This window comes from Dromaius novaehollandiae, unplaced genomic scaffold, assembly GCF_036370855.1.
Source record: "Dromaius novaehollandiae isolate bDroNov1 unplaced genomic scaffold, bDroNov1.hap1 HAP1_SCAFFOLD_33, whole genome shotgun sequence".
NCBI lineage: Eukaryota > Metazoa > Chordata > Aves > Casuariiformes > Dromaiidae > Dromaius > Dromaius novaehollandiae.
In genome coordinates, this window is record NW_026991456.1 from 2,770,783 (window position 1) to 2,791,308 (window position 20,526).

The following is a 20,526-nucleotide window of genomic DNA, read 5'->3' on the forward strand; positions in this document are numbered from 1 at the left end:
AAACCTCTCTCTTTTTCAGATTTTGCTCCTGCAGAAGCCCCTTTGGGGCTGTGCGGGCCTTCTGAGGTGCATGGGGAATGATGGGGGAGAAGTGAGAACAAGGTGCTGAGCAAACCAAGTAGGGACAAGACAGGCTGACCTCAGCCAAGAGATAGCCCTGCCTGGATGGGGCGGTTGGGTCCCTCTTTCTTGGCTTAGGGAGGCCCAAAAGAGCAGCTGGGGTCAGTCCTTCACTGCTATATTCGAGGTATATTGACCCTTCCACCACCATGTGGGTGCAGGTAGGGAAGGGAAGTGGGGTCTGGAGGATCTGAATCCCCCATCTCCCCTCCCAGTTATTTTTCCCCACCCCTCTTTTGCTGAAGGGAGATTTCCCTCTCTCCTTCCCCAGGGCTGGCAGGGGGGACTTTCCTACAAAGGGGCCATCAACTGTTGGGCTCTCTCCATTCCTGTGTCCCATTCTGACACTCAGCATCTCACCAACAGTGCACATGACTCCAGGAAATAGGAAGGGTGACCATGAGGTGATGGTGTCCAAGGATCATAGGAATATGCAGCTGTGTCACCCCTGGCTTGAGGAACATGGTGCTCCTTCTCAAGCATAGAGAGTAGAGACCACATCTTCAACTTCCCACCAGCCTCCTTTAAGGATACAGCCCTGACAGTGGGGGCCAAGCTCACACTGCCTGTCCCCATGCCCATAGATCCGTGACACTGTTCACGGGGGCTTTGGAGCCTTCAGTCACCAGTTTCTTCATAAGCCCCTGAGCTACCTCAGGCCTCGCAGCTGATGTGGCATCTGCTACCTCATGTGGGGTTGTGTATAGTAAGCAATAAACCGAAGACTTGAGCATCAAATTGTGTGGGAGCATTACTCCTGAGCGGTGGTCAGATCCGGAGAGAAAGGCGAAAGACCTGAAGGCACCTCTGACCTCTTTTCTTTGGGCTCCTCCCCATGTATGAAGACATGTCTGGCCTCAGAGGAAGCATATATCTATATCCTCCCCTTGCAGGTGGCAGCTTCCACTACAGCAAAGTCATCTGGAATTGCCAGAAAACATGCCTCAAGTTTAGAGGCCTTGCTTCATAGGAGATTGGAGTTTCTTCAGCCTTATTTCAGCCCACGTGGGACACTGAGCCTGCTGCAGGCTCCTCACTGGTGTAGTCAAAAGCGGCTTTTCCTCCCTCAGGGTGAGGGACCAAAGGTGGGCTTCATCTCCAGAGCATGAGATGTCTACAGTGCGCGGCTGAGCTAGTCATCTGGGCTCATGCTGCAGCCAGGGGCCAGGATAAGCACATCCATGAGCCAATCCCACCGCTGTGCCTTAGCTGTCTCCTTGGGGATGAGATGAACTGTATTCCCAAAAATGCCTACAATTACCCACTAGCTGTAAAGGGGGTGGAGACAACTGTCTAAGGTGCAGGCATTAATGCTAGACTTGAAGACAGACAAATCCCAATGGAGTTACTTTATTCTGTGCATCTAAAAACTTCTCCCTATTTAAGACATGTGCCATTTGTACGATAAAGCGTGAGCGTGAAAGGCAACAGTCACAACCAGGGAAATTTTGACCAAGTATTGAGGAGCAATTCTCCCCTCGGAAAGCAGTGCAGCCCCAGACAGAGGTCCAGAGAGGCGGTGGGATCTCCCCCCTTGGAGGTTCTGAAAATTCAGCGCCAGCTAATCTAGCCTTGAAGTTAGCCCTGCTCCGAGCAGGAGGTGGCAGTAGAGCTCTCCACAAGCTCCTTCCAACCTATTTCTGTGAGTCTATGAGGTACTGAGGTCTGATTAAAAAAAAAAGGTCTTCTTTTCCTCCCTTCCCTTTGTCAGGGCCACATTTTGAGCCATGTCCCAGGACCCAGCCAGACCCACGGGTGGATTCTTATCCCATTGAATGACACCAGCGGAAATGTGAAGAGTGGACTCTCCTCATCAACATTGAAAAATGCCACCCGTCCCTCTTCGTAATCCAGGGACACCCGGATCCGCTTGGGACTCTGGATTTCAGTAAGGAAAGTGCGTTCAGGAGAGGTGAGGGCTTGGAAGCGACCTGCCCACTGCCCCACTGCCCAGATGCCCTCTTCTGGTTTAAATTCGATCTCGCCCTTCCTTCTCACATCTTCTCTAGAAACGCCTACAGTCCATCCTCCTCCATCCACCACCTCCACCTCCCAGTAGTATCTCCCCGAGGTGAAGCCTTCACAGCCCAGCACGCAGCGCCATGGCATAAACCTCTGAGGGATGTCAGGGAGGTCCTGCGGCACGTCTTCTCGTTTCACACTTTTGCGGTCATCGGACAGGACAAGGTCACAGTGGGCCGTGTCTGGATCCAGAATCACCTTCACTGTGGGAGAGAAGGAGTCAATGAGTCAGGGGCAGAGCTCAGCCCTGGGAGGGGGCTTCACGGGGGTTGTAAAAGGAAGAAAAAGAAGGTAGCAAGTAATAGCTGGCTGGCAATGAGAAGCTGTGCAAGGCCACAGTACTCGTACAGGGATCTAAAGACAAACCAGAGAGATGACGCTGAGCAGAGAGAGCAGAAGATCATCAGCAGACCTCCAGCCTGAGGAAGTCCCCATGTCTCTAAAGCGTAGCCAGCATTCCTCATTGAGGACTAGGACTCTATAGACTTCCCTGAAACTGCAGCATGCACCCCTCCAACAAGGGTTACACTTTCTCCTGCAAACATAGGATTGGAGGAAGCCTCTCTGGTCCCACCAGGGTCGCTGTGGGAGGGGAAGCAGCACAAAGGGATTAAAGCAAGCAAGATGGTTCAGCATCCCAAACCCAAGAGTTTAACATGGAGAAAAGAGAAAAAAAACAATACTGATGGGCCTACAGAGACAAAAGGGGACAACGTGGCCGTGCACAGCCCCAGCAGCCCTGTGCTGCTCTGGCTGCGATTTCAGGGAACGGTGAACAGCTCGTTGGACCCTTGGGGGCTGGAGATGCCTTTTCTGGGCTGTGCCTGCTTCAGAAACTACCTTCAGCAGCTGAGAGAAAAACACTTGTCTCTTGTGCAAGAGACGTGCTCTGCTTTCTTCTCTCCGGTGTATTTGGGGAATAGATTCAAAAAGTCCAGAAAGACCAAACTTTAATTACCTTCTTCTATATGCACTGCATATCTTCTCCATACTTTAAAAAAAGAAAAGAAAAGAAAAATTTCAGATGAGAAGTTATCTGAACGTGCTTGTGGTACAGGGTTAGCTCCGGGTAACGATAACGCCAGCAGGTAGCTTCAAAGCTTGAACGTCTGACACTGTGGGAAAGCTCCATCTATTTTGTATAAATTTAATCGCACTGTCCAGATTCACGCACATATTTAGGATCTGCACACACTGCCTTTGAGAGGAAGAAGTAAATTTTTCCTAGCATGGCAGGATTATGGGGAATAGCTTAAAAACAGAAAGGAAAATACAGTTTCTGAAATGAATTCAACGTTTTGCCTCTCACTTCTGGAACTGAGCGATCCACCTCGTCTTTTCCCAGAAAAAAAATATATCTTTCATTAAGCCTCTTACATTTGCCAGGCATGAAAGCATCTATATATTTTAAATCCTTATATTGCATCAGGTTTTCTGTACTAAAAACTGAGATACTATTTAATAAAACCCTTTTTTTTTCTTTTTTTTCTTTTTTTCAGCGATACTATGGCTTTATCAGATGACACCCCCACCCCAGGCCGAGTTATAACAAATATCAATTTAGCCTCTACGTGAGAAAACAGAAGCAAAACCAGTGCCTAAATGCAATACCCAGACTGGAATATCGCCCCGCTGGGACGTTTCCTACGTAGGAAGAACGACACTCACCCAATTCTGCAGCTTGTTTCTCTGAAAAGCAAAAAGAAGAAAGATCAGTGCGGATGGGATGCAGATTTGGATGCGCTCTCTGCCACGTGCCCCCGCCAGGCAAGGCAAAGCCCTTGGGGGCTATATAGGCCCTATATAGACTCAGCAAAAAATCCGTTGCGAGAAGGAGACTCACCGATTTCTGCGTCGCGGGCCCCTAAAAAACAACCGGAAACACGTACAAGTCAATATTTTGCTATTTGACACATATATTTCCCCGGGATTCCGGTTAAAGGCCCGTAAGGGTGCGGGTTGCTTTGGAGGAGGGGGCAAATTCAGTGACTTATTGCAAGGCTGCTCCGAATTCCCATGCACAGACACTGGCTACGTTAAACCGCATTCATTTTCCCCACTGGAAGCAATTCAGAAAGAGCTCCGCTTTTAATAGCTAAATGGTTATTTCTTGGGAACACCAAGATGGAAACATAAAAAAAAAAGTCCGTAACTCAGTGTGCGGGGTTCTTTTTCGGTAACTCAACCAGTAACTCAAGTGTTTGGGGATTTTTTCCCATTCATTTAGTGAGAATGCAATCCAGCTTTCCATAGAGTTTTCTTCTTATATTTTGTATTATATTTATATTAGATTCTTGCCATATTTTCTCGTTTTGGATTGCATTCAAAACTCTTGGCAGCATCGTTTTCCATGAGCTGCTCTGCATTTCCAGGACTGTTTCAGTACTTCAATGAGAGTGCTAAAAAAAGCATTGCCAGCCACTCAGGAAAAAAAAACTAATGATTTTTGGGCTGAATTTGCACATTATTAGGATTTTGGCCTGGGAAGGGAGTAAAGCATTTGCAGGAGAGGAGCATTCAGCCTGAAAGGAAGGATAAATAAAAATATCTGCATGTTTTCCCGACGAATTAAGCCCCAGGGGAGAGCGAGACTTACGCAGCGCCGCCACCTGCATTGCTGAAAAGCAAAACCGAAAAAGCATGTTAACACCAAAACCAGTCATTTTTTCATGGGTACCTGGGGGAAGCACCACGGAGGGGCCTTTGCAAAGCAAACTCACCCTGCGACAAATCCCCCACACGCGGTTTTCCTGTCAGCAATGATTCTTCCCCAAATCACAGCATAATTTCATATTTTCAAACAGCCACTGGCCTCCCATCTGTCCCCCTCCAAAAAAATTGTGCCCAGTGGATGCATTGTTTTTCTGGGAATGCTCCAATTTTTTGCAAGCTGGGAAATAAAACTCACCGATTTTTCCCTCGTGCTTTCCTACGGGAGAAAGAAAGAAAGAAACGTAAATTGTTTTTGCCTTTTTTTTTTAAAAGGCCCCTTCCAATGAATGCTAAATTACTAAGTTAAAAGAACTTGCAGCATGGAAAGGCCTCTGGAAGTGCTTCGGTGGCTACACAACCCATGGTCTTCGTGTCGTTTTGGTAAAAAATAAGGGATTTCCCTTTATTCCTCTGTTTTATTTAGGTGTTGTGGGGCAGCATGGGAAAAACAGTGTTTCCTACCGTTGCATTTTTACACTCCAACACGTGGGCACCGAGACAAGGCTCCAGCATCCTCCCAAACCCACCAATCCGTTAAAAATGGAGGCCATTCAATATTACAAATCTTTCCAGCTATCCTTCCCCCTCGAGATGCCGCGCGGAGGCATTACCTTTAATTTTAAATAGATAAACAGTGATAATAAAGAGCACGACCATGGCGACGGCGACCAGGCTCAGGGCGATCTTCCATGGATGGGCGTTTTGGAAAAAGGGATCTGAAAACCAAAGGCAACCCAGCAAGCGGGAACAGGATTATTTGTGTTTCGGATGAGCCAGTGCAAATCCCGCCAGGGGGTGAAAATCTCATTGCACTGCACGACCCGAAGAGGCCAAGAAGCAGCCAAAAAAGAATAGCGATTTCATGCGCAGATGAGGCCGATGGTTTGGCCTGCAAAAGTTGCAGGAGCTTTTGACAAGGGAAAATGGATTTTGAACGGAATTATTTCTAATGAAATCATGCTTTCTTCGCCTTTTCGGGCACGGGGAGGGGGTGACTTATTTTGCATTAGGCAATGCAGGAATAAAAAAAGTCTAAATTCTTGTTAAATTCTTTGGTTTAGCAGCAAAATTGCTGCGCGGAGCGACATCACCCGGAGAGCAGCACAGCCCCACCAGGGAAACCAACTTTCCCCAAAATTTTTCATCACAACATGATAAAAAAGGAGCCAGATGCAGCTGAAAAACCATGCAATATTGCAACGCGGCTCGAAATCCCATTATTTTAGTTCACTGTTGGGTCTCCGTTTCCGGTTTTCCCTCCCCTGCAAAAAATATCGACCCTCTGGTTTAAAAAAAAAAAAGAGAGCTTTCTTGTGTGACGAGGGAAAAATCAAATTAAAATATATTCAAGCAGGCGACAAAATGAGTCATGAGCGCCCTTGCCCGCTGCTTACCTGCCATGGAAAAAGCCAAGCCCTTCTCATGGTGGTGCAGGGCATCCCGGATCAAACAGGACAGGTTTGCAGCCTGGCTGAGGACCACGGTGCTCTCGGCCTCAAAGAGGCCGCTCGCGTCCTGGATGACGTTTTCAGAGGCAGAGGGCAGCGGCTGGCCCCAGCGGTCCCTCCACAGCACCTGGGGCTGAGGGTACCAGCCGGCCCCCCGGCACGCCACCCGGACGCCCCCAGCCTCGTAGCCCTCCAGCGAGATGAGCGGCGCTGAGCCGGCGGCTGGGGGAAAGCAGAGCAAGCCTGGTTATTCCCTGCAGGAATCAAACCCTTCCTTTGGCTGAGAAGGGTGAATAAACCCCAATATTGGAGAAATCTCTATTTTTCAGGGTCATGTGGGCATCCTAAGTGTCGGTTGCAATCAGAGGCGGAAGCATGGAGGCGTTTCTCACTGCCTTTTTTACATGATCCAAAATAATCTGCTCTGGAGACCATCACCTCAGCAAGAAAACCTTCAAGCCTGGCCACTAAAACATGCCCACATGGACCGAGACCTTCTTCATTACGCCATGGGAATTTGTTTCCGTGCACCCATCAACATTGTAAAAATAATGCTAAGAAGACTTTTGAAGCAGGTGGGACATGTCATGAGCTCCTTACCACTGTTCAATGGATCGTTTCCACTCTCCAAGAGATCTCGTTTATTTTTTTTTAAGGAGGAAAACTAAGGGATTTAACAAAAACATGGTCCCAAAGTGACTCCCTAAAATTGCCACTGGGATGGGTGACAGGTAGGAGCAGCTTCATCTAAGGACAAGCAAATTGGGTATATTGAGACCTGTCCGGCAGCAGAAACGGGGACACCAGCTACAGACCTGTCACCTTCAGCTCCAGGACGGCTTCCTCGTAGCCTGCATTGGTGCGAACGAAGCAGGTGTAATTCCCTCCATCAGACAGGCGGACGCTGAAGATCTTCAGGTCCACCCTGCCGTTGTCAAGGCTGTCCTGCAGCAGCTCCGTCCGCCCTTGGTACTGCAGCATCTGCTTGCCATGCTGGTCCCTTCCCGCCTTGTAGCGGTGCACGAAGGGCGAGAAGTGTCCCCGAAACCAGGTCACCTCCATGTCCCGGGCGCTCTGCTCCGGCATGATGTGGCAGGGCAGCACCACGTCCTGTCCCACGGCAGCCACCACGGGGTGCCCCAGTGCCATCACCTTGAAGGGAGCTGGGCAGAACAACCCAAAACCAATGGGAGGATCCCACATGGATTGGCTTGTTGAAAAGCAATGGATCTACCCATGCCCACGTTTCACCCTGCCACTGCTCCGATGCTCCGAGTGTGCCAGATGCAATAAGGAGTTGAGGGACACATGTTACTTCTGCTTTCGGGGCTGTCCTGTGCTATAGTGGAAGGTCTTCTCATCTCCAACAGGACTGAACACCTTTTCTATGGGGGCCAAGTACTGCTCGGGCCTCGGAGGATGGAGAAGGGAGGAGAAAGAAGGAAGGAAGTGGTGGAAAGGGACTGAGGTGGTTTTGGGTGGTTGGCTGAAGAAAATGGACAACTTGGACACAAATAAAACTCAAATACCCTCAGCTAACCACATCTATTACTAGAAAAAGTACACAGCTCTGGGAATCGTTGGAATTTTTTTTAAATGCTTATTAATAAGCTGGGCAGCTTAGCTAGCTAAAACAACCATTTTTCTGGCTCCCTTTCTTGCAAGGTGACTTCCAAGTCGGCTCAGCAAGACAATTGAGGGAGGCCGCCATGCTTGAAGGATGCGATCAGTGCGGCTTTTGAAGCAAGTGGGACATCTCAAGAGCCTGGCTGAGCCAATCTGAATGTTTTTCTGCCCAGAAAAGGGAGAGGGTGCTTCGGCACCTTCTGCCTCTTCTGGGAACAGAAGAGGGAAACGGCAGCGAGTGTTAAATCAACCCATCTGCGCCACCTTATCACCCCACAAGGCCACCAAGGCTGTGCAAATGCCACACTAGCATGGTGAGAAGAACAAAAATGAGGATCTGGAGGGATGCTACTATTTTTTATGCCACTGCTCTGCACTTAACGGTCCATTGGGAGCAGCTCTGAGGAAATGATTCCACCTGGAAGCAATTTGCTGGGGACCAGCGGGACCATGGGGATCCCTACCTGATTGCAGCTCACGGACATGGAGAGCAAAAATGCAGATAAAACCAGGCAGAAAGTGGCTGGCCAGGAACAAAAGGACCATCCTCCTTGCGGGCACTCAACCTGGAGCCGGGAAAGGAGGGAGAAAAGGAGAAAGGTGGGAGAACAGAGTGTTTATGAAAAAAGGGACATTTGAAATACAGAACATCACGGGGCACAATTTATGCTAAAAAGGGATAAATGCTGATTTTAGCTCTTTTTTTAATAATGCCCAGCGAACAGTCATTTGACAGCTAAAGTTGCAATCAGTTTTCCACCATCAGCCTGACTTTGCTTTGCACGTGTTACTTTACATGCAAAGGAGCCCGAGGGGCATAAAAAGTTGTAGAAAATTCCTGTGGGGAAGCAAAAGATGAACTCCAACATCTCCTCGAGTTCAACTAAAATGCAACAGAAAAAGCCACGGTCATTTTAATGGGGACATCTTATTTTTCTTGTTCAGCCCTCAGAGCGAGGAAGGTGCTGCGAGAAAAAACAGGCCGAGGGAGTTGGAGCAGCATGATTTAGCTGCTCCCACAGCTCAGACCGGAGGAAAACGCAGAACTGGAATAACCGAAATGCTAATGCAACCCACTGCCAACAGGGGACATCATGTTGCTGCGAACCCCCCCGAAGCAGCTTTGTTAGCAAGTCGCATGGCCGCTTTCAGCAGAAATTACAGGAAGTGATTTGCATTTGCAGCTTGCAGAGGAAGAGACGCCGCTTACCCAGCCGACCGTCCTGAGACGCTTCCTAGGCAGCTGCTCGAGCTCCTCGCTGCATCAACCCTGGCAGCTGACAGGCTCAGCTGCTGCTCCCTGATTCCAGCCAAGCATTTCCCCGCGCGGAAAGCGAATAAAACCTTGTGCCGACTCCAGCACCGCTGGCACTTCCCTCCATCAGCACCTCAACACTGAAAGCGAAAGAAACTCGGCCTCACCACGGTTTTGTCACTGCTTCTGCCCCGGAAATGCTCTCTCCAAGGAAATCCTGCAGCCCCAGCGTCTGTGCAGCGCAGCCTCCTGCTTTGCCTCTCCCCGGGGTGGGTAACAGCTTTGCAAGCCCCGAGGCGAAGGAGCAGGGCAAGGACGGAGGTCCGACATGACGTCTCTGCATTTTGCTAGCTCGTCCCCACCGGGTACTCAGCCCTTTGCAAGCAGGATGGGATCCTGCACCCTTCTCTTAGAGAGCCAGGAGGTTTCTGCTTCAGCACGAGCTCTGCGGACTCTGCTAACTACGCGTCCAGGCGTGCACAGACTTCTCTTGCCTGCACAGGGTGCCTACAGCAGCTGGGGCTGTGCCCGTGCCACCATGCAGACTCTGGTTATCCCTGAATATCTCCCACAGAGCCAGCCTGTCCCGGGTCCTGCCTTCCCGAGGCCCTTCCCCAGCACCACACGGGAGAGCAGCACATCCACGGGAGCTGACTGTGGATTTTGGAGCGATTTCACAGGGCAGAGTCATCTCCACCTCCTGGGCCGTTCCTGAGGAGCCAAGGTGAAGCCACCAGGCCAGTGAAGAGCAGAGAATGGGGAGGTTGGATGCAAAGCCCAGCATGAGCCATCCCTGTCTACAGGTTGAGCAATCTGGGCAACTTGCGCCCTGCAAGCACCTCCACCAGCATCCCCAAAACCCATCGACAGCATGAGAAATCCCAGCAGGCAGCAGCTGTAAGGGCCCAGACCGCTTCCCTTGCCCCACTGCTTCAAGGTGTATGCAGCTCTGGTGCCCTCTCTGTTAGCCTCGAGCATGGCCATGGCCAGGGGAGTTTCTCCCTGGGGCCAGTTGATCTGTGGCTGGTGTCCCCGAGTGACATCCTGCCTGACCCAGGGTGGCTTCCAAGATGACCGATCCTGGCCAGGCTCCATGCTTCCTGCTGCGAGGAGATACTGCCGCTCTCAGGAGCTCAGCAGGTTCTTATCACCAACCTGCAGCTGGCCAGGGGGAGGTAGGGAAACCCCACCACGTGGGAACCGCATCTCCACAAACAGCCCCACGGGGCCCTGCAGGAGGAGAGTCCCAAGACAGGCAAAATGGAGACGTGCAACGCAAGGATTAAATGAGATCCCACGACTGCGTCGAAGCGCAGAGAGCTGTTGCAGAAGGACCCATCCAGCAACCTCCTTTCCTGGAGTCGTCCTTCAGGGGAGCGCTGGCTGTCCAAAAAGCGCCCGAATGCTGTGACTCTTCCATCATTCCCTTCTCACCATTCGTCATTGAGTCTTGCCATCCACTTCCAGCCAGGAATCATGTTGATCAATGTCCTGTGGATTTTCTGCAGACATGCAGGTACCTGAGCTGGAGATAGAAGAGGGGGAGGCCCGAGCTGATGCAGTGGAGGAGATGAGTGAAAAAGGTGAGTTCCAAGGTGGGAAGAAGCGGGGTGTTGTCTTCTGCTTGGGAGAAAGCTGTGTTGTGTCTCTGATGTGGAAGAGCCATTGCGGGTCAATGCACTTGGGGCTTGTCCTGGCCTGGGCTTGCCATGAGGTTGAGATGTGGTGGCCGCAACATCCCGGCTGGATACCCCCCCCATGGCCCACTGGGAGAAACAGGAAATCCGGGGGTATGGACTGCCATCTCTCTGAGCTGGCTTGTGCCCAGACATGCCTGGGCGCATCGAGCTGTCACCAAGTCTGGGGCAATTCAGTGCCAGGGGTTTTCCCACCCCACACTGGAGATGGCTAGAGGCAAGGAGGTGCCTTCTCTTGCCAGGGGCAGACATAGGCCACCATGTGTCCCACCTTCTCTGGGACTGCCCCTTCTAAGGGTCTTCTCTGTCCCCAGTGGATGTCACCCTGGACCCGGGCACTGCCAACCCCTTCCTGGTCCTGGCGGCAGATCGGCGAGGCGTGAGGCGGGGAGATGTGTGGGCTTCGCTGCCTGACACCCCAGAGAGGTTCACCACCGAGCCCTGCGTGCTGGGCTGCCCAGGCTTCACCATGGGGCAGCACCACTGGGAGGTGGCAGTGGCCGATGGCGGGGACTGGTGGGCCACCGGGGTGGCTGGAGGATCCATCCGGAGGAAGGGCGTCCTCCAGCTTTCCCCCGAAGAGGGGATTTGGGCCGTGGGGCAGTGGTTCGGGCAGTACCATGCTTTCACCCACCCCGACTGGACCCCCCTGCACCTCCACCGGCCCCCCAGGAGCATCCGGGTGTGCCTGGACTGCACCGGCGGGCAGGTGGCCTTCGCCGACGGCGAGGACAGAGTGCCCATCTTCACTTTCTCCCTGCGCCCAGGCCCTGGCGAGGCTCTGCACCCGTGGCTCTACATTGGGAGCGACTCGTGGCTCGCGCTGTGTCCCTGACGTGGTGGGACCCGAGTCCCCCTGTGGGGACCACGGGGCTCCTCCCTGCCAAAAACACAGTATATAGGGCTATAGCTCCTCTACAGCTACATAGGGACAGAGGGACAGAGGGAATACTCCCTTCAGCTCATGCTCTTTACAGCTATTCCCTAGAGCTATAGGGGTATATAGAGATATAGCTCCTCTATAGCTCTTCTCTATAGCTATACACCTATATATAGGGATATGGCTCCTCTACAGCTACTCCCTATAGCTATAGGGATAGAGGGAATACTGCCTATAGCTCACACTCGTTATAGGTATTCCCTAGAGCTATAGGGATATAGGGAATATTCCCTAGAGCTATAGGGATATAGCCATGGGAAATAGCAATAGGGGAGTGCCAGCTCCTCCGAAGGGAGCGGGAGCTCCTGATAACACTTCTTATCTTTTCCATATGTTCAGCGCAGCTCCCCGCCCCCTTCCCAGCTCTCGCTGCCGGGTGCGTTGCGCAGGGCTGTTTTTCTGCCCGCTTCTCCCTGTAGTTTTTCTTCCAACTCTCGGGCGCCGGTGCCATCTGTAACACAGGTTGCCTTGGCCTCCATTGCAGCAAATTCCTGCCTTGGGAAAAACCGAACCGCTACGTTTTCCTCCCAAAAACCCTCTGCCACAGCCGGCGGGGAGAGGGGGAATGGCCCAGCGGAAGGCCCCAGTGGGCCTTAACGTATTTTAAAAAGTAGCAATTATCGCTTTGCAAATTAAATTATTTGGATGTGCCAACTCCGCTGGCAGCGTGCTGAAAGGCAAATCCGTATCCGGAGGGGTGGGTGGACCCCCCCCCGGCACTCGGCAGCCCCTGGGGGGGTCGGGGAGGGCGCTGGCACTGGGGGGGGCAGCGGGGGGGCAGCGCTCGGCGCTTTCTCTTTCGCTTTCCACCGTGGGAAAGGAGCGAGCGGCGCTGCCGGGAAAGGGCTGGTGCCCGACGGCTCCGGAACCCCCGACGGCTCCGGGACCCCCCGACGGCTCTGGGACCTCTGACGGCTCTGGGACCCCCGACGGTTCCAGGACCCCCCAGTGATTCTGGGACCCCCCGACGGCTCCGGGACCCCCCCCAGCGGCTCTGGGACCACCCCCAACAATTCTGGGACCCCCGACGGCTCCGGGACCCCCTGACGGCTCCAGGACCCCCTGACAGCTGCGGGACCCTCTGGGGCTGCAGGACCCCTGACGACTCCAGGACCCCCGACGGTTCCAGGACACCCTGACGGCTCTGGGACCTCCCTGACGGTTGTGGGACCTCTCAGAGGTTTGGGACCCCCCCCCGGCGGCTGTGGGACCCCCCCCTCAACGGTTGTGGTACCCCTGTGAGGTTCGGGAACCCCCTTCCCCCATGACTGAGGGAACCCCCCCCCCAATAACTCTGGGACCCCCCCCTCCGGGGGGCTGCAGACCCCCTGAGAAGTTAGGGATCCCCCGACGGCTGCAGGCCCCCCCCCATGGCTGTGGGACTCCCCCAGCCCTGGTGGACCTCCGACGGGTCTGGGACCCCCAAAGGCTGTGAGACCCCCCCAACGGGTCTGGGACCCCCCCGAGTGTTTCAGGGTCCCCTGACAGCTGCAGCCCCCCCCCCCCCACATGGCTGCAGCACCGTGCAGACACCAGACATCCTGGACTCGTTCCAGGTCCCACACCACCCCAGGGGGCCCGGACCCACCAGGAGTCCCACAGGCACCCGGAGGTCCTGAACCCATCAGGGATCCTGCTGCCACCCAGTCACCTCGGGGGACCTAGACATATTGGGGACCCTGCAGCCACCCTGTGGGTCCTGGACCCACCTGGGGGTCCCGGGCCTGCCGGGCATCCTGCAATGGCACAGGGCACCGGACCCATCGGGGGTCCTGTTGCTGTGTGTGGGTCCTGCACCCACCAGGGAGTCCCACCACTGTCAGCGGTCCAGGACCTCTCCGGACTCCAGGACCTCTTAGAGGTCCCACAGCCACCGGGGGGGGAGGGGGGTGTCCTGCACTCACTGGGAGTCCCACAGTCATCAGGGGTCCCAGACCCATCGGGGGTCCCCCAGGATCAGGGAGTTCCCAACATGGGGTGGGGGTCCAGGACCCCTGGGGTGGCTGCAGAACTCCCAGCAAGTGCAGGACCGCAACAAGTCCAGGACCACCAAGGCCACTGAAGGACGCCAAATGGGCCCAGAACCCCAATGGGTCTGGGACCCCTGGGGTGAGTGCAGGACCCCCAACGGGTGGCTGCAGAGCGCGGTAGGGCCGGAGGGAGGGAAGAGGGAGCCCAGGCTTGAAACTCCTACCCAGGTTCCTTGTCGCTGTTTGGGCTGGCAACCCAAATATCTCCAGATCCGTGTATTTTCTGAGACAGGATTTTTTCATGCTTTATTTCTCTCCTTTCAGACTGCAGCCCACTCAAAGTAAAGCCGTCACCGTATTTCAATACAGCGACTGTAGGGATCAGCTAAACATTTTTTTTCCCCCTGACCTCTTCCTCTTTGGTAGGTCAGATGGTTGCGAGGATGAAGCTTCTTTCATTTTTCCGTGCCAGCTGCCCTCTGCCTCACTTCGTTATCTGCTTCCTGATGCTCTGCATTCCTGAGCTGGAGGCAGGTAGGATCCTGCGTGTTTGCCGCGCGTTGGCTGCATCCTACGTGACTTAAGTGCATTTAAACAGCAAAGGTGCTGAGAAATTCAGCGTGTCACAGCTTTATGGTGGTCTCATAAAAATTTAAAGATGTTGAAATAGATTTAATTTGGGCAGATGACTGAGGAAGAAAGCAGGGGACATCAGGTCCCCTCGTGTTGCTCCTCGGCCTGCTCCTTCTCCAGCCTGCAGGGACCATGCTGGTTCATGGTGGACTGCAGGAACCACAGTGGTTCATGGTGGACTGCAGGGACCATGGTGACTCATGGTGGACTGCAGGGACCATGGTGGTTCATGGTGGACCGCAGGGACCACAGTGGTTCGTGGTGGACTGCAGGGACCATGCTGGTTCATGGGAGACTGCAGGGACCATGGTGGTTCATGGTGGACTGCAGGGACCATGCTGGTTCATGGTGGACTGCAGGGACCATGGTGACTCATGGTGGACTGCAGGGACCATGCTGGTTCATGGTGGACCGCAGGAACCACAGTGGTTCATGGTGGACTGCAGGGACCATGGTGACTCATGGTGGACTGCAGGAACCACAGTGGTTCATGGTGGACTGCAGGGACCATGGTGACTCATGGTGGACTGCAGGGACCATGGTGGTTCATGGTGGACCGCAGGGACCACAGTGGTTCGTGGTGGACTGCAGGGACCATGCTGGTTCATGGGAGACTGCAGGGACCATGGTGGTTCATGGTGGACTGCAGGGACCATGCTGGTTCATGGTGGACTGCAGGGACCATGGTGACTCATGGTAGACTGCAGGGACCATGGTGGTTCATGGTGGACTGCAGGGACCATGGTGGTTCGTGCTGGTTCGCAGGGACCATGGTGCTTCATGGTGGTGTGCAGGAACCATGGTAGTTCATGGTGGGACGTAGGGACCATTGTGCGTAGGCTGCATATCTAATGGCGCCCTTTTGAGCTTTGCATTAAACATGCACACGCCCTCCTCGCCACCACATTTGGCCCAATATCCTGCTCTGTCCCACAGCTCAAGTTTCACGGCGAGGAGCAGACAGCCCCATCCTCCTCGTCACTGTTGGGGCAGACGCCGTGCTGCCCTGCAGCCTCACCCCGTCCAGGAGCCCTCGGCCAGTGGAGGTGACCTGGCTGCAGGTGCTGAACTCCTGGCCATGGCATCACAGCCACGCAGGGACGGCCAGGGATGGGGCGCCAGGACACAGCCGAAGGACAGTGCTGCAGAAGCGCTGGACCTGTGGGGGCCACGCAGATTTGAGGCTTTCCGGAGTCGGACCCTCCAACGAGGGACGCTACACCTGCTTGGTTCAAAACAAGATCAAATATGAAGGTGCCCGGCTGGAACTGAAGGTGACAGGTTTGTAGCCCATGGCTGTGCGGTCTCAGAGAGAGAACTCTTAAAATTTAGTCTTAGACACATTGGCTGGACATGGCCTTTCCAGAAGCTCCTTGCAACTTTTAGAAGGGAGTGTCTGTTCGGTCTCAGCCAAGACACCACTGTGGTTTTCTTTGCAAGAGGGTCCAGGGCAGATGTAGGTGTCAAATACCTCATCCAGGACTGAGCAGATTTTTGGTCATTTCAACTCTTTATTTGTAGGATCACACAGAGGTGGTGGTGAGGTGACATCACTGGAGGTTTTACTCCATTTCAAGGGGGGTTATTTTTTTCCTCTGAGCTGCTGTCTTTCTCTAAGACAAGTAACTATGAAGCACATCTAATTCTAACATATAAGGACTATCTCTAGGTAAATATTGAGTTGGAATAAGACTGAGAAGTTTATTCTTCTAGCTCGCCCCCATGCAAAATAATTGAAACTCCGTGTTGCTGCGGTTTCTGGAATCTGAAATCCCTTTTGAAAATGAGCCCCATTTAACCCCAATTTTGTGTGCGCACGTGTCATCCTAGCCACAGGGTCTGCTCCTTACATCTCCATGGAGAGCTACCAAGGAGGCGTCAGAGCTGTGTGTCGATCGGCTGGTTGGTACCCACAGCCCCAGATGGTGTGGAGGGATCCCAACCATCAGCTCTTACTGCAGCAGTCCCAAACACATTCCCAGGATGAGAGAGGCCTCTTTGAAGCACGAAGTACCCTTGTTATAATAGGAAACACTACGAAGAACCTGTCCTGCGTGGTGAGGAACATCTACCTCAACCAAGAGAAGGAAACGGCTTTTCAAACCCCAGGTTGGTTACCGTAACACGGCACTCCACAGACAGGCAGGGTAAGATTTGGGGAAAGGTGGGGTTTCTCCAGAGGTTTGTGGCTGGCATCTGGGATTTCAAAGGTCTGTGCACATATTTAGTGGTGAAATATTCCTACTGGTGGTTGGGTGTAGCTTCATGGCTAAGTTTAGCAATGAGGTGTCCACTGGGGAGCAAAAACCCACTCAGCCTAGATTTCTGTAGTACTGCAAATCAGCAGCTCAGTGAAGACACTTTTGCAACAGATGAACAGGGCAGCATCTAAATCCTTTGGTCAGTGGGTCTTCAAATGTCCCGTTCAGCTTTACAAGATGAACAAGACAATGAAGGAAAGTGGTAGGTCACAGCTCACCCTGACATGAGAAACAAGACAATTTTACACAGTGTAGCACTGTGAAGACTCGCAGGAGCTGAGATCCAGCACGCTGGTCCCCATCATGTCTGTAGGACACACTTGCTTAGCACCGTTTCTCTCTCCTGAGGAAACCTGGTTCACTGCTGAAGCTGGGGGAGAAGAGAATCCTTGCATGTTATCAGAAAAAACTTAAAATGGAGCAATTTTTGGACATTTCTCTCGTTGGTTTTTTTTTCCTTTTTTAGACTTTTCACAAGCTGCCTATCCAGGGATGGGTGTTCTAACCATGATCCTGACAGTGTTTGGTTTCATTGGCTTCGTTGCATATCTGTCAAAGACCAAAGGTAAAAGCTTAACCTGGTTTCGAGGGGGGAGGATCTGGGTTATCGCCCTTTAGGAAACCCATCAAGGCACAAGGGATGCGTAGGATCATGAGCTTTATCTTCTGAAGCAAATGAGAATGCTAAAAGGAAAGCATGGGTAAGCTGGGAAGTGGAATTTTCTTGGATTCCTGAAGCTCTTGAGTGAAAAGAGTGAAAGAGAAGAATAAGGAAGAGGGAAGGGCCCAGCAGAATGCTGGGACATCTCCGTCCCTGTCATGCTTGGGTGTCCAGTGCCCTGAGTGTGTCAGAGCGACCGCAGCTGCAGGAAGCTCCGGGGTTGCCCTTGGTCTGACCATCACTGAGGTGCTTTAGCGTTGCAGCAACGACTGGAGGCCAAGTCCCAGCCCAGTGCTGCCCTTGCTCTTGCAAGGGAGATTTTCAAAATTCAGGACTTAGCAAATCCATATATGTATAGCTGAAGCATTACTGATACTCCTCTGCAAGTTGTCCCCTAGCTGTCTCCTATTCTTTTTTTTTCTTTTTTTTTGGCCAGTGTTTGGTTCTTTAATGCCAATTAATTTCTCGTGAGCTAAGCAAAGCCCGAGTTACTGCATAATGCTGGAGAAACCTTGGAAGAGCTGAAATCCCTTTATTTTGAAAACGAGAGCCCAGCTATTTTAGCAGAAAACAGTCAAAAATGGATGTGAAGGATAAGCACCCCTTCCATTTTATCAGGCTTATGTATGCTGGGGAAGAGAAAATACTACTTTTGTGACTCCAAGAAGAGATAAATGCAGAAATGAGGCTTTCCTCCCTTCTTGTGCTTATGTTTACTGTCCTGAATTCAATGGAATTTGGTCACGGATTCCGATGGGAAAAGGGCAAGGGCCATAAATAGCCGCGTGTGTTTGTTTTTGCTGCTCGCCCAACCTGTTGGTCTGGAGAGATAAGGTTGATCAGGGTAATTCCGCAGGCAGTGAGGCAATGCATAGGAAGGAGGAGGTGACTTCAGTGCCTGAAGGAGCGGTGTAACCTGAAACCACCCGACACATCGTAATTGCCTTAGTGACACAGCAATAAACTAGTCAAGGGGAAAACAAGCACGTTTGGATCACTTCTCATCTGGGTTGTTTTTTTTTTTTAATTTTAGGGTGGCGGAGATTTGTGGACAAAATGGGAAAAGGTAATTTAAAGCATGTTCAAGAGCTTCCCGTGAGCAGCTCCTGTTGCATCAGCAGGGCCGGGGGAGAGTTTGCCTTCCCTGCCCCCTCATAGCTCCCCATTTTTCTGCCTGGTTTTAATTCTCACCTCCTCCTGCTCTTCTCCTCCCCACTGCCCTCATGGGAGGTGTTCACAGCCTGGAGAAAATCCACAGTCCCCAAGTGCCTGGGGGAAGGGAAGCAAAAAAAACGGTGGAGAAAATCGAGATGGTGGGAAGAAACTCAGCTTGGCTGTGGCTTCTCGCAGCACCAAACACGGTCCCAGAGTTGGATCATGTAAAAGAGCAAAGGGTGGTTCTGATAAAGTGTTCTTGGACCCACCACTGGTGACAAAACATGGTGCTGAGCCAAGTCCTTTCTCAAGCTGCTGCATTTTCTAGTGGAGATGATGCTATAGAGATATCATGATGTCCCCTGCTTCTTCACATGGAAATCTGCCCAACTAAAGGGCCAAATGGGGCAATTACATGCTTCTCTTCTCCAGTGGGTCACCTCTTATTCTCACCATGTCCTTTCCCATTGTCTCCCTCCCCCTCCATCCTCCTGCTCATTCCTGCTCTGGGTTTGCTGTTTGGGAGGTGCCTGATGCCAGTCTCCCTTCCCGGGCAAGGCCTTCATGCCCCTGCTAGGGATTTGGACTGTCAGGAGCGGCGATGTTGATGTCATGCCCGCTCTTCTGCTTGTTCTTCCGTCTCAGCCATGGAGGTAGCGACTTGACCACAGTTGAGAGCAACCTTGACCCCTCCTGTATGGATGGTGTCTCCTGCTGACCTTTAATTTCATTCTTTCTTTCCTTCTTTCTTCTTTGAGGACCATGTCCCAGCAGGAGGACGTAGACATTCCCCATTGGGTAGGTCCCTGCCACCACCCCAAGCCAAGCTCTGCCCCGATCCATTGACCTCTCTCTCTCTCTCTCTACCCCGCAGCAAACATGACCCTGGATCCGGCCACAGTTCACCCCTGGCTGCTCCTCTCCAAAGACGGCAGAGGCGTGAGGTGGGGAGAAGAGCAGCAAGAGCTGCCCGAGACGCCAGAACAATTCGACACGTGGCGCTGCGTGCTGGGCCGTGAGGGCTTCTCCGCAGGCAGACACGCCTGGGAAGTGACGGTGGGCGGTGGGAAGAGCTGGGGCGTCGGGCTGGCCAGGGCCTCTCTGAAGAGGAAGGGACGGACCTACCTGGGCCCTGAGGAGGGGGTCTGGGCAGTGGTGAAGCTGGAGGAGGTGTTTCGGGCTCTCACCTCCCCTGAACGCACCCCACTGCCACAGAGCTGTGTCCCTAGAAGGATCCGCGTGTCCCTGGAGTATGACAAGGGGCAGGTGGCCTTTTCTGATGCAGAAACTGATGCCCCCATCTTCACTTTCCCGCCAGCCTCGTTCAGGGGGGAGAAGATCCATCTTTGGCTCTGGGTGTGGGACAAAAACTGGCTCAGGTTGGCTCCCTGAAGTGCCCCTCAGAGGACCCATATGAGTCTGGCCTTGGTCATTTCATGGTCTTGCTGCTTCTCAAGGATATCTTTCTTGAAGACTTCCTCCTGAATCAATTCGGTGACCCCAGAGGATCAGTGGTTTTGGACTGGTCTGTCGAAGGACAGTCAGCCAGCAAGCACTGAGATGAAGCAGGGGAAACCCCCCGACTGCCGTTTCTGCCCAGAGATGGGACTGAGTTGGACTTATTGCAACGTGGTCTTTCTTGCGGTTGTGTCTTCCCCAACCCTGGGAGCATATGTCCTTCGCTTCAAGTGTTAATGGGGAGAGCTGATAGCTGGTGCTGGGCCTTTCTTGCCGTGCTTCTTCTGGTTGTGTTGGGTGGGAGAAGCTGTTCAAAAGAAATGGTCTTCCAAGCTACCAGGATTGTGTGCTGGTGTGAGTGTGGGCAAGCACTGGGCTCTAAATAAAGGTCTTCACACTTCCCCTGGGAGCACTTTGAGCTCTTTCCCTGCAGTATCTATGTCTGCAAAGGGTGACATTTGCTCCTGGTCCTAGTGGCAGCTTCTTTGGGTGGCAGTTGAAGAGCATAGCTCCAGATCACTTCCATCATTTCTGTGCATTTTTTCGTTTGGTTTCTTTTTTTGCAAAC

General features: G+C 52.7%; 2 protein-coding genes across 12 annotated transcripts; one reads left to right on the forward strand and one right to left on the reverse strand.

Annotated features, from left to right (window-relative positions):
* Positions 1-1,454: 1,454 nt before the first annotated feature.
* Positions 1,455-9,276, reverse strand: LOC112995666 (butyrophilin subfamily 2 member A1-like). 6 transcript variants are annotated; one of them, XM_026120791.2, is made up of 11 exons: positions 9,139-9,276; positions 8,393-8,494; positions 7,118-7,465; positions 6,249-6,524; positions 5,466-5,570; positions 5,051-5,071; positions 4,739-4,759; positions 3,986-4,006; positions 3,811-3,831; positions 3,101-3,133; positions 1,455-2,345 (listed from the first exon to the last, which is right to left on the reverse strand). In XM_026120791.2, exons 2-11 carry the CDS (start codon positions 8,472-8,474, stop codon positions 1,828-1,830), a joined length of 1,446 nt encoding a protein of 481 aa, XP_025976576.2. In that variant the 5' UTR covers positions 8,475-8,494; positions 9,139-9,276; the 3' UTR covers positions 1,455-1,827. The 6 variants fall into 6 exon arrangements, with proteins under 6 accessions (XP_025976576.2, XP_025976578.2, XP_025976577.2 ...); XM_026120793.2 differs by lacking the exon at positions 5,466-5,570; XM_026120792.2 differs by lacking the exon at positions 4,739-4,759.
* A 1,101-nt stretch (positions 9,277-10,377) lies between these two features.
* On the forward strand, positions 10,378-20,360 carry LOC112995665 (butyrophilin subfamily 1 member A1-like). 6 transcript variants are annotated; one of them, XM_064504448.1, is made up of 8 exons: positions 10,378-10,766; positions 12,760-13,000; positions 14,217-14,324; positions 15,360-15,704; positions 16,254-16,532; positions 17,151-17,249; positions 18,379-18,411; positions 19,375-20,360. In XM_064504448.1, the coding sequence occupies exons 3-8, from the start codon at positions 14,222-14,224 to the stop codon at positions 19,890-19,892; spliced, it is 1,377 nt and encodes a 458-aa protein (XP_064360518.1). In that variant the 5' UTR covers positions 10,378-10,766; positions 12,760-13,000; positions 14,217-14,221; the 3' UTR covers positions 19,893-20,360. The 6 variants fall into 6 exon arrangements, with proteins under 6 accessions (XP_064360518.1, XP_064360519.1, XP_025976572.2 ...); XM_064504449.1 differs by having other exon boundaries at positions 14,222-14,324; XM_026120787.2 differs by lacking the exon at positions 12,760-13,000.
* The last annotated feature ends 166 nt before the right edge of the window (positions 20,361-20,526 follow it).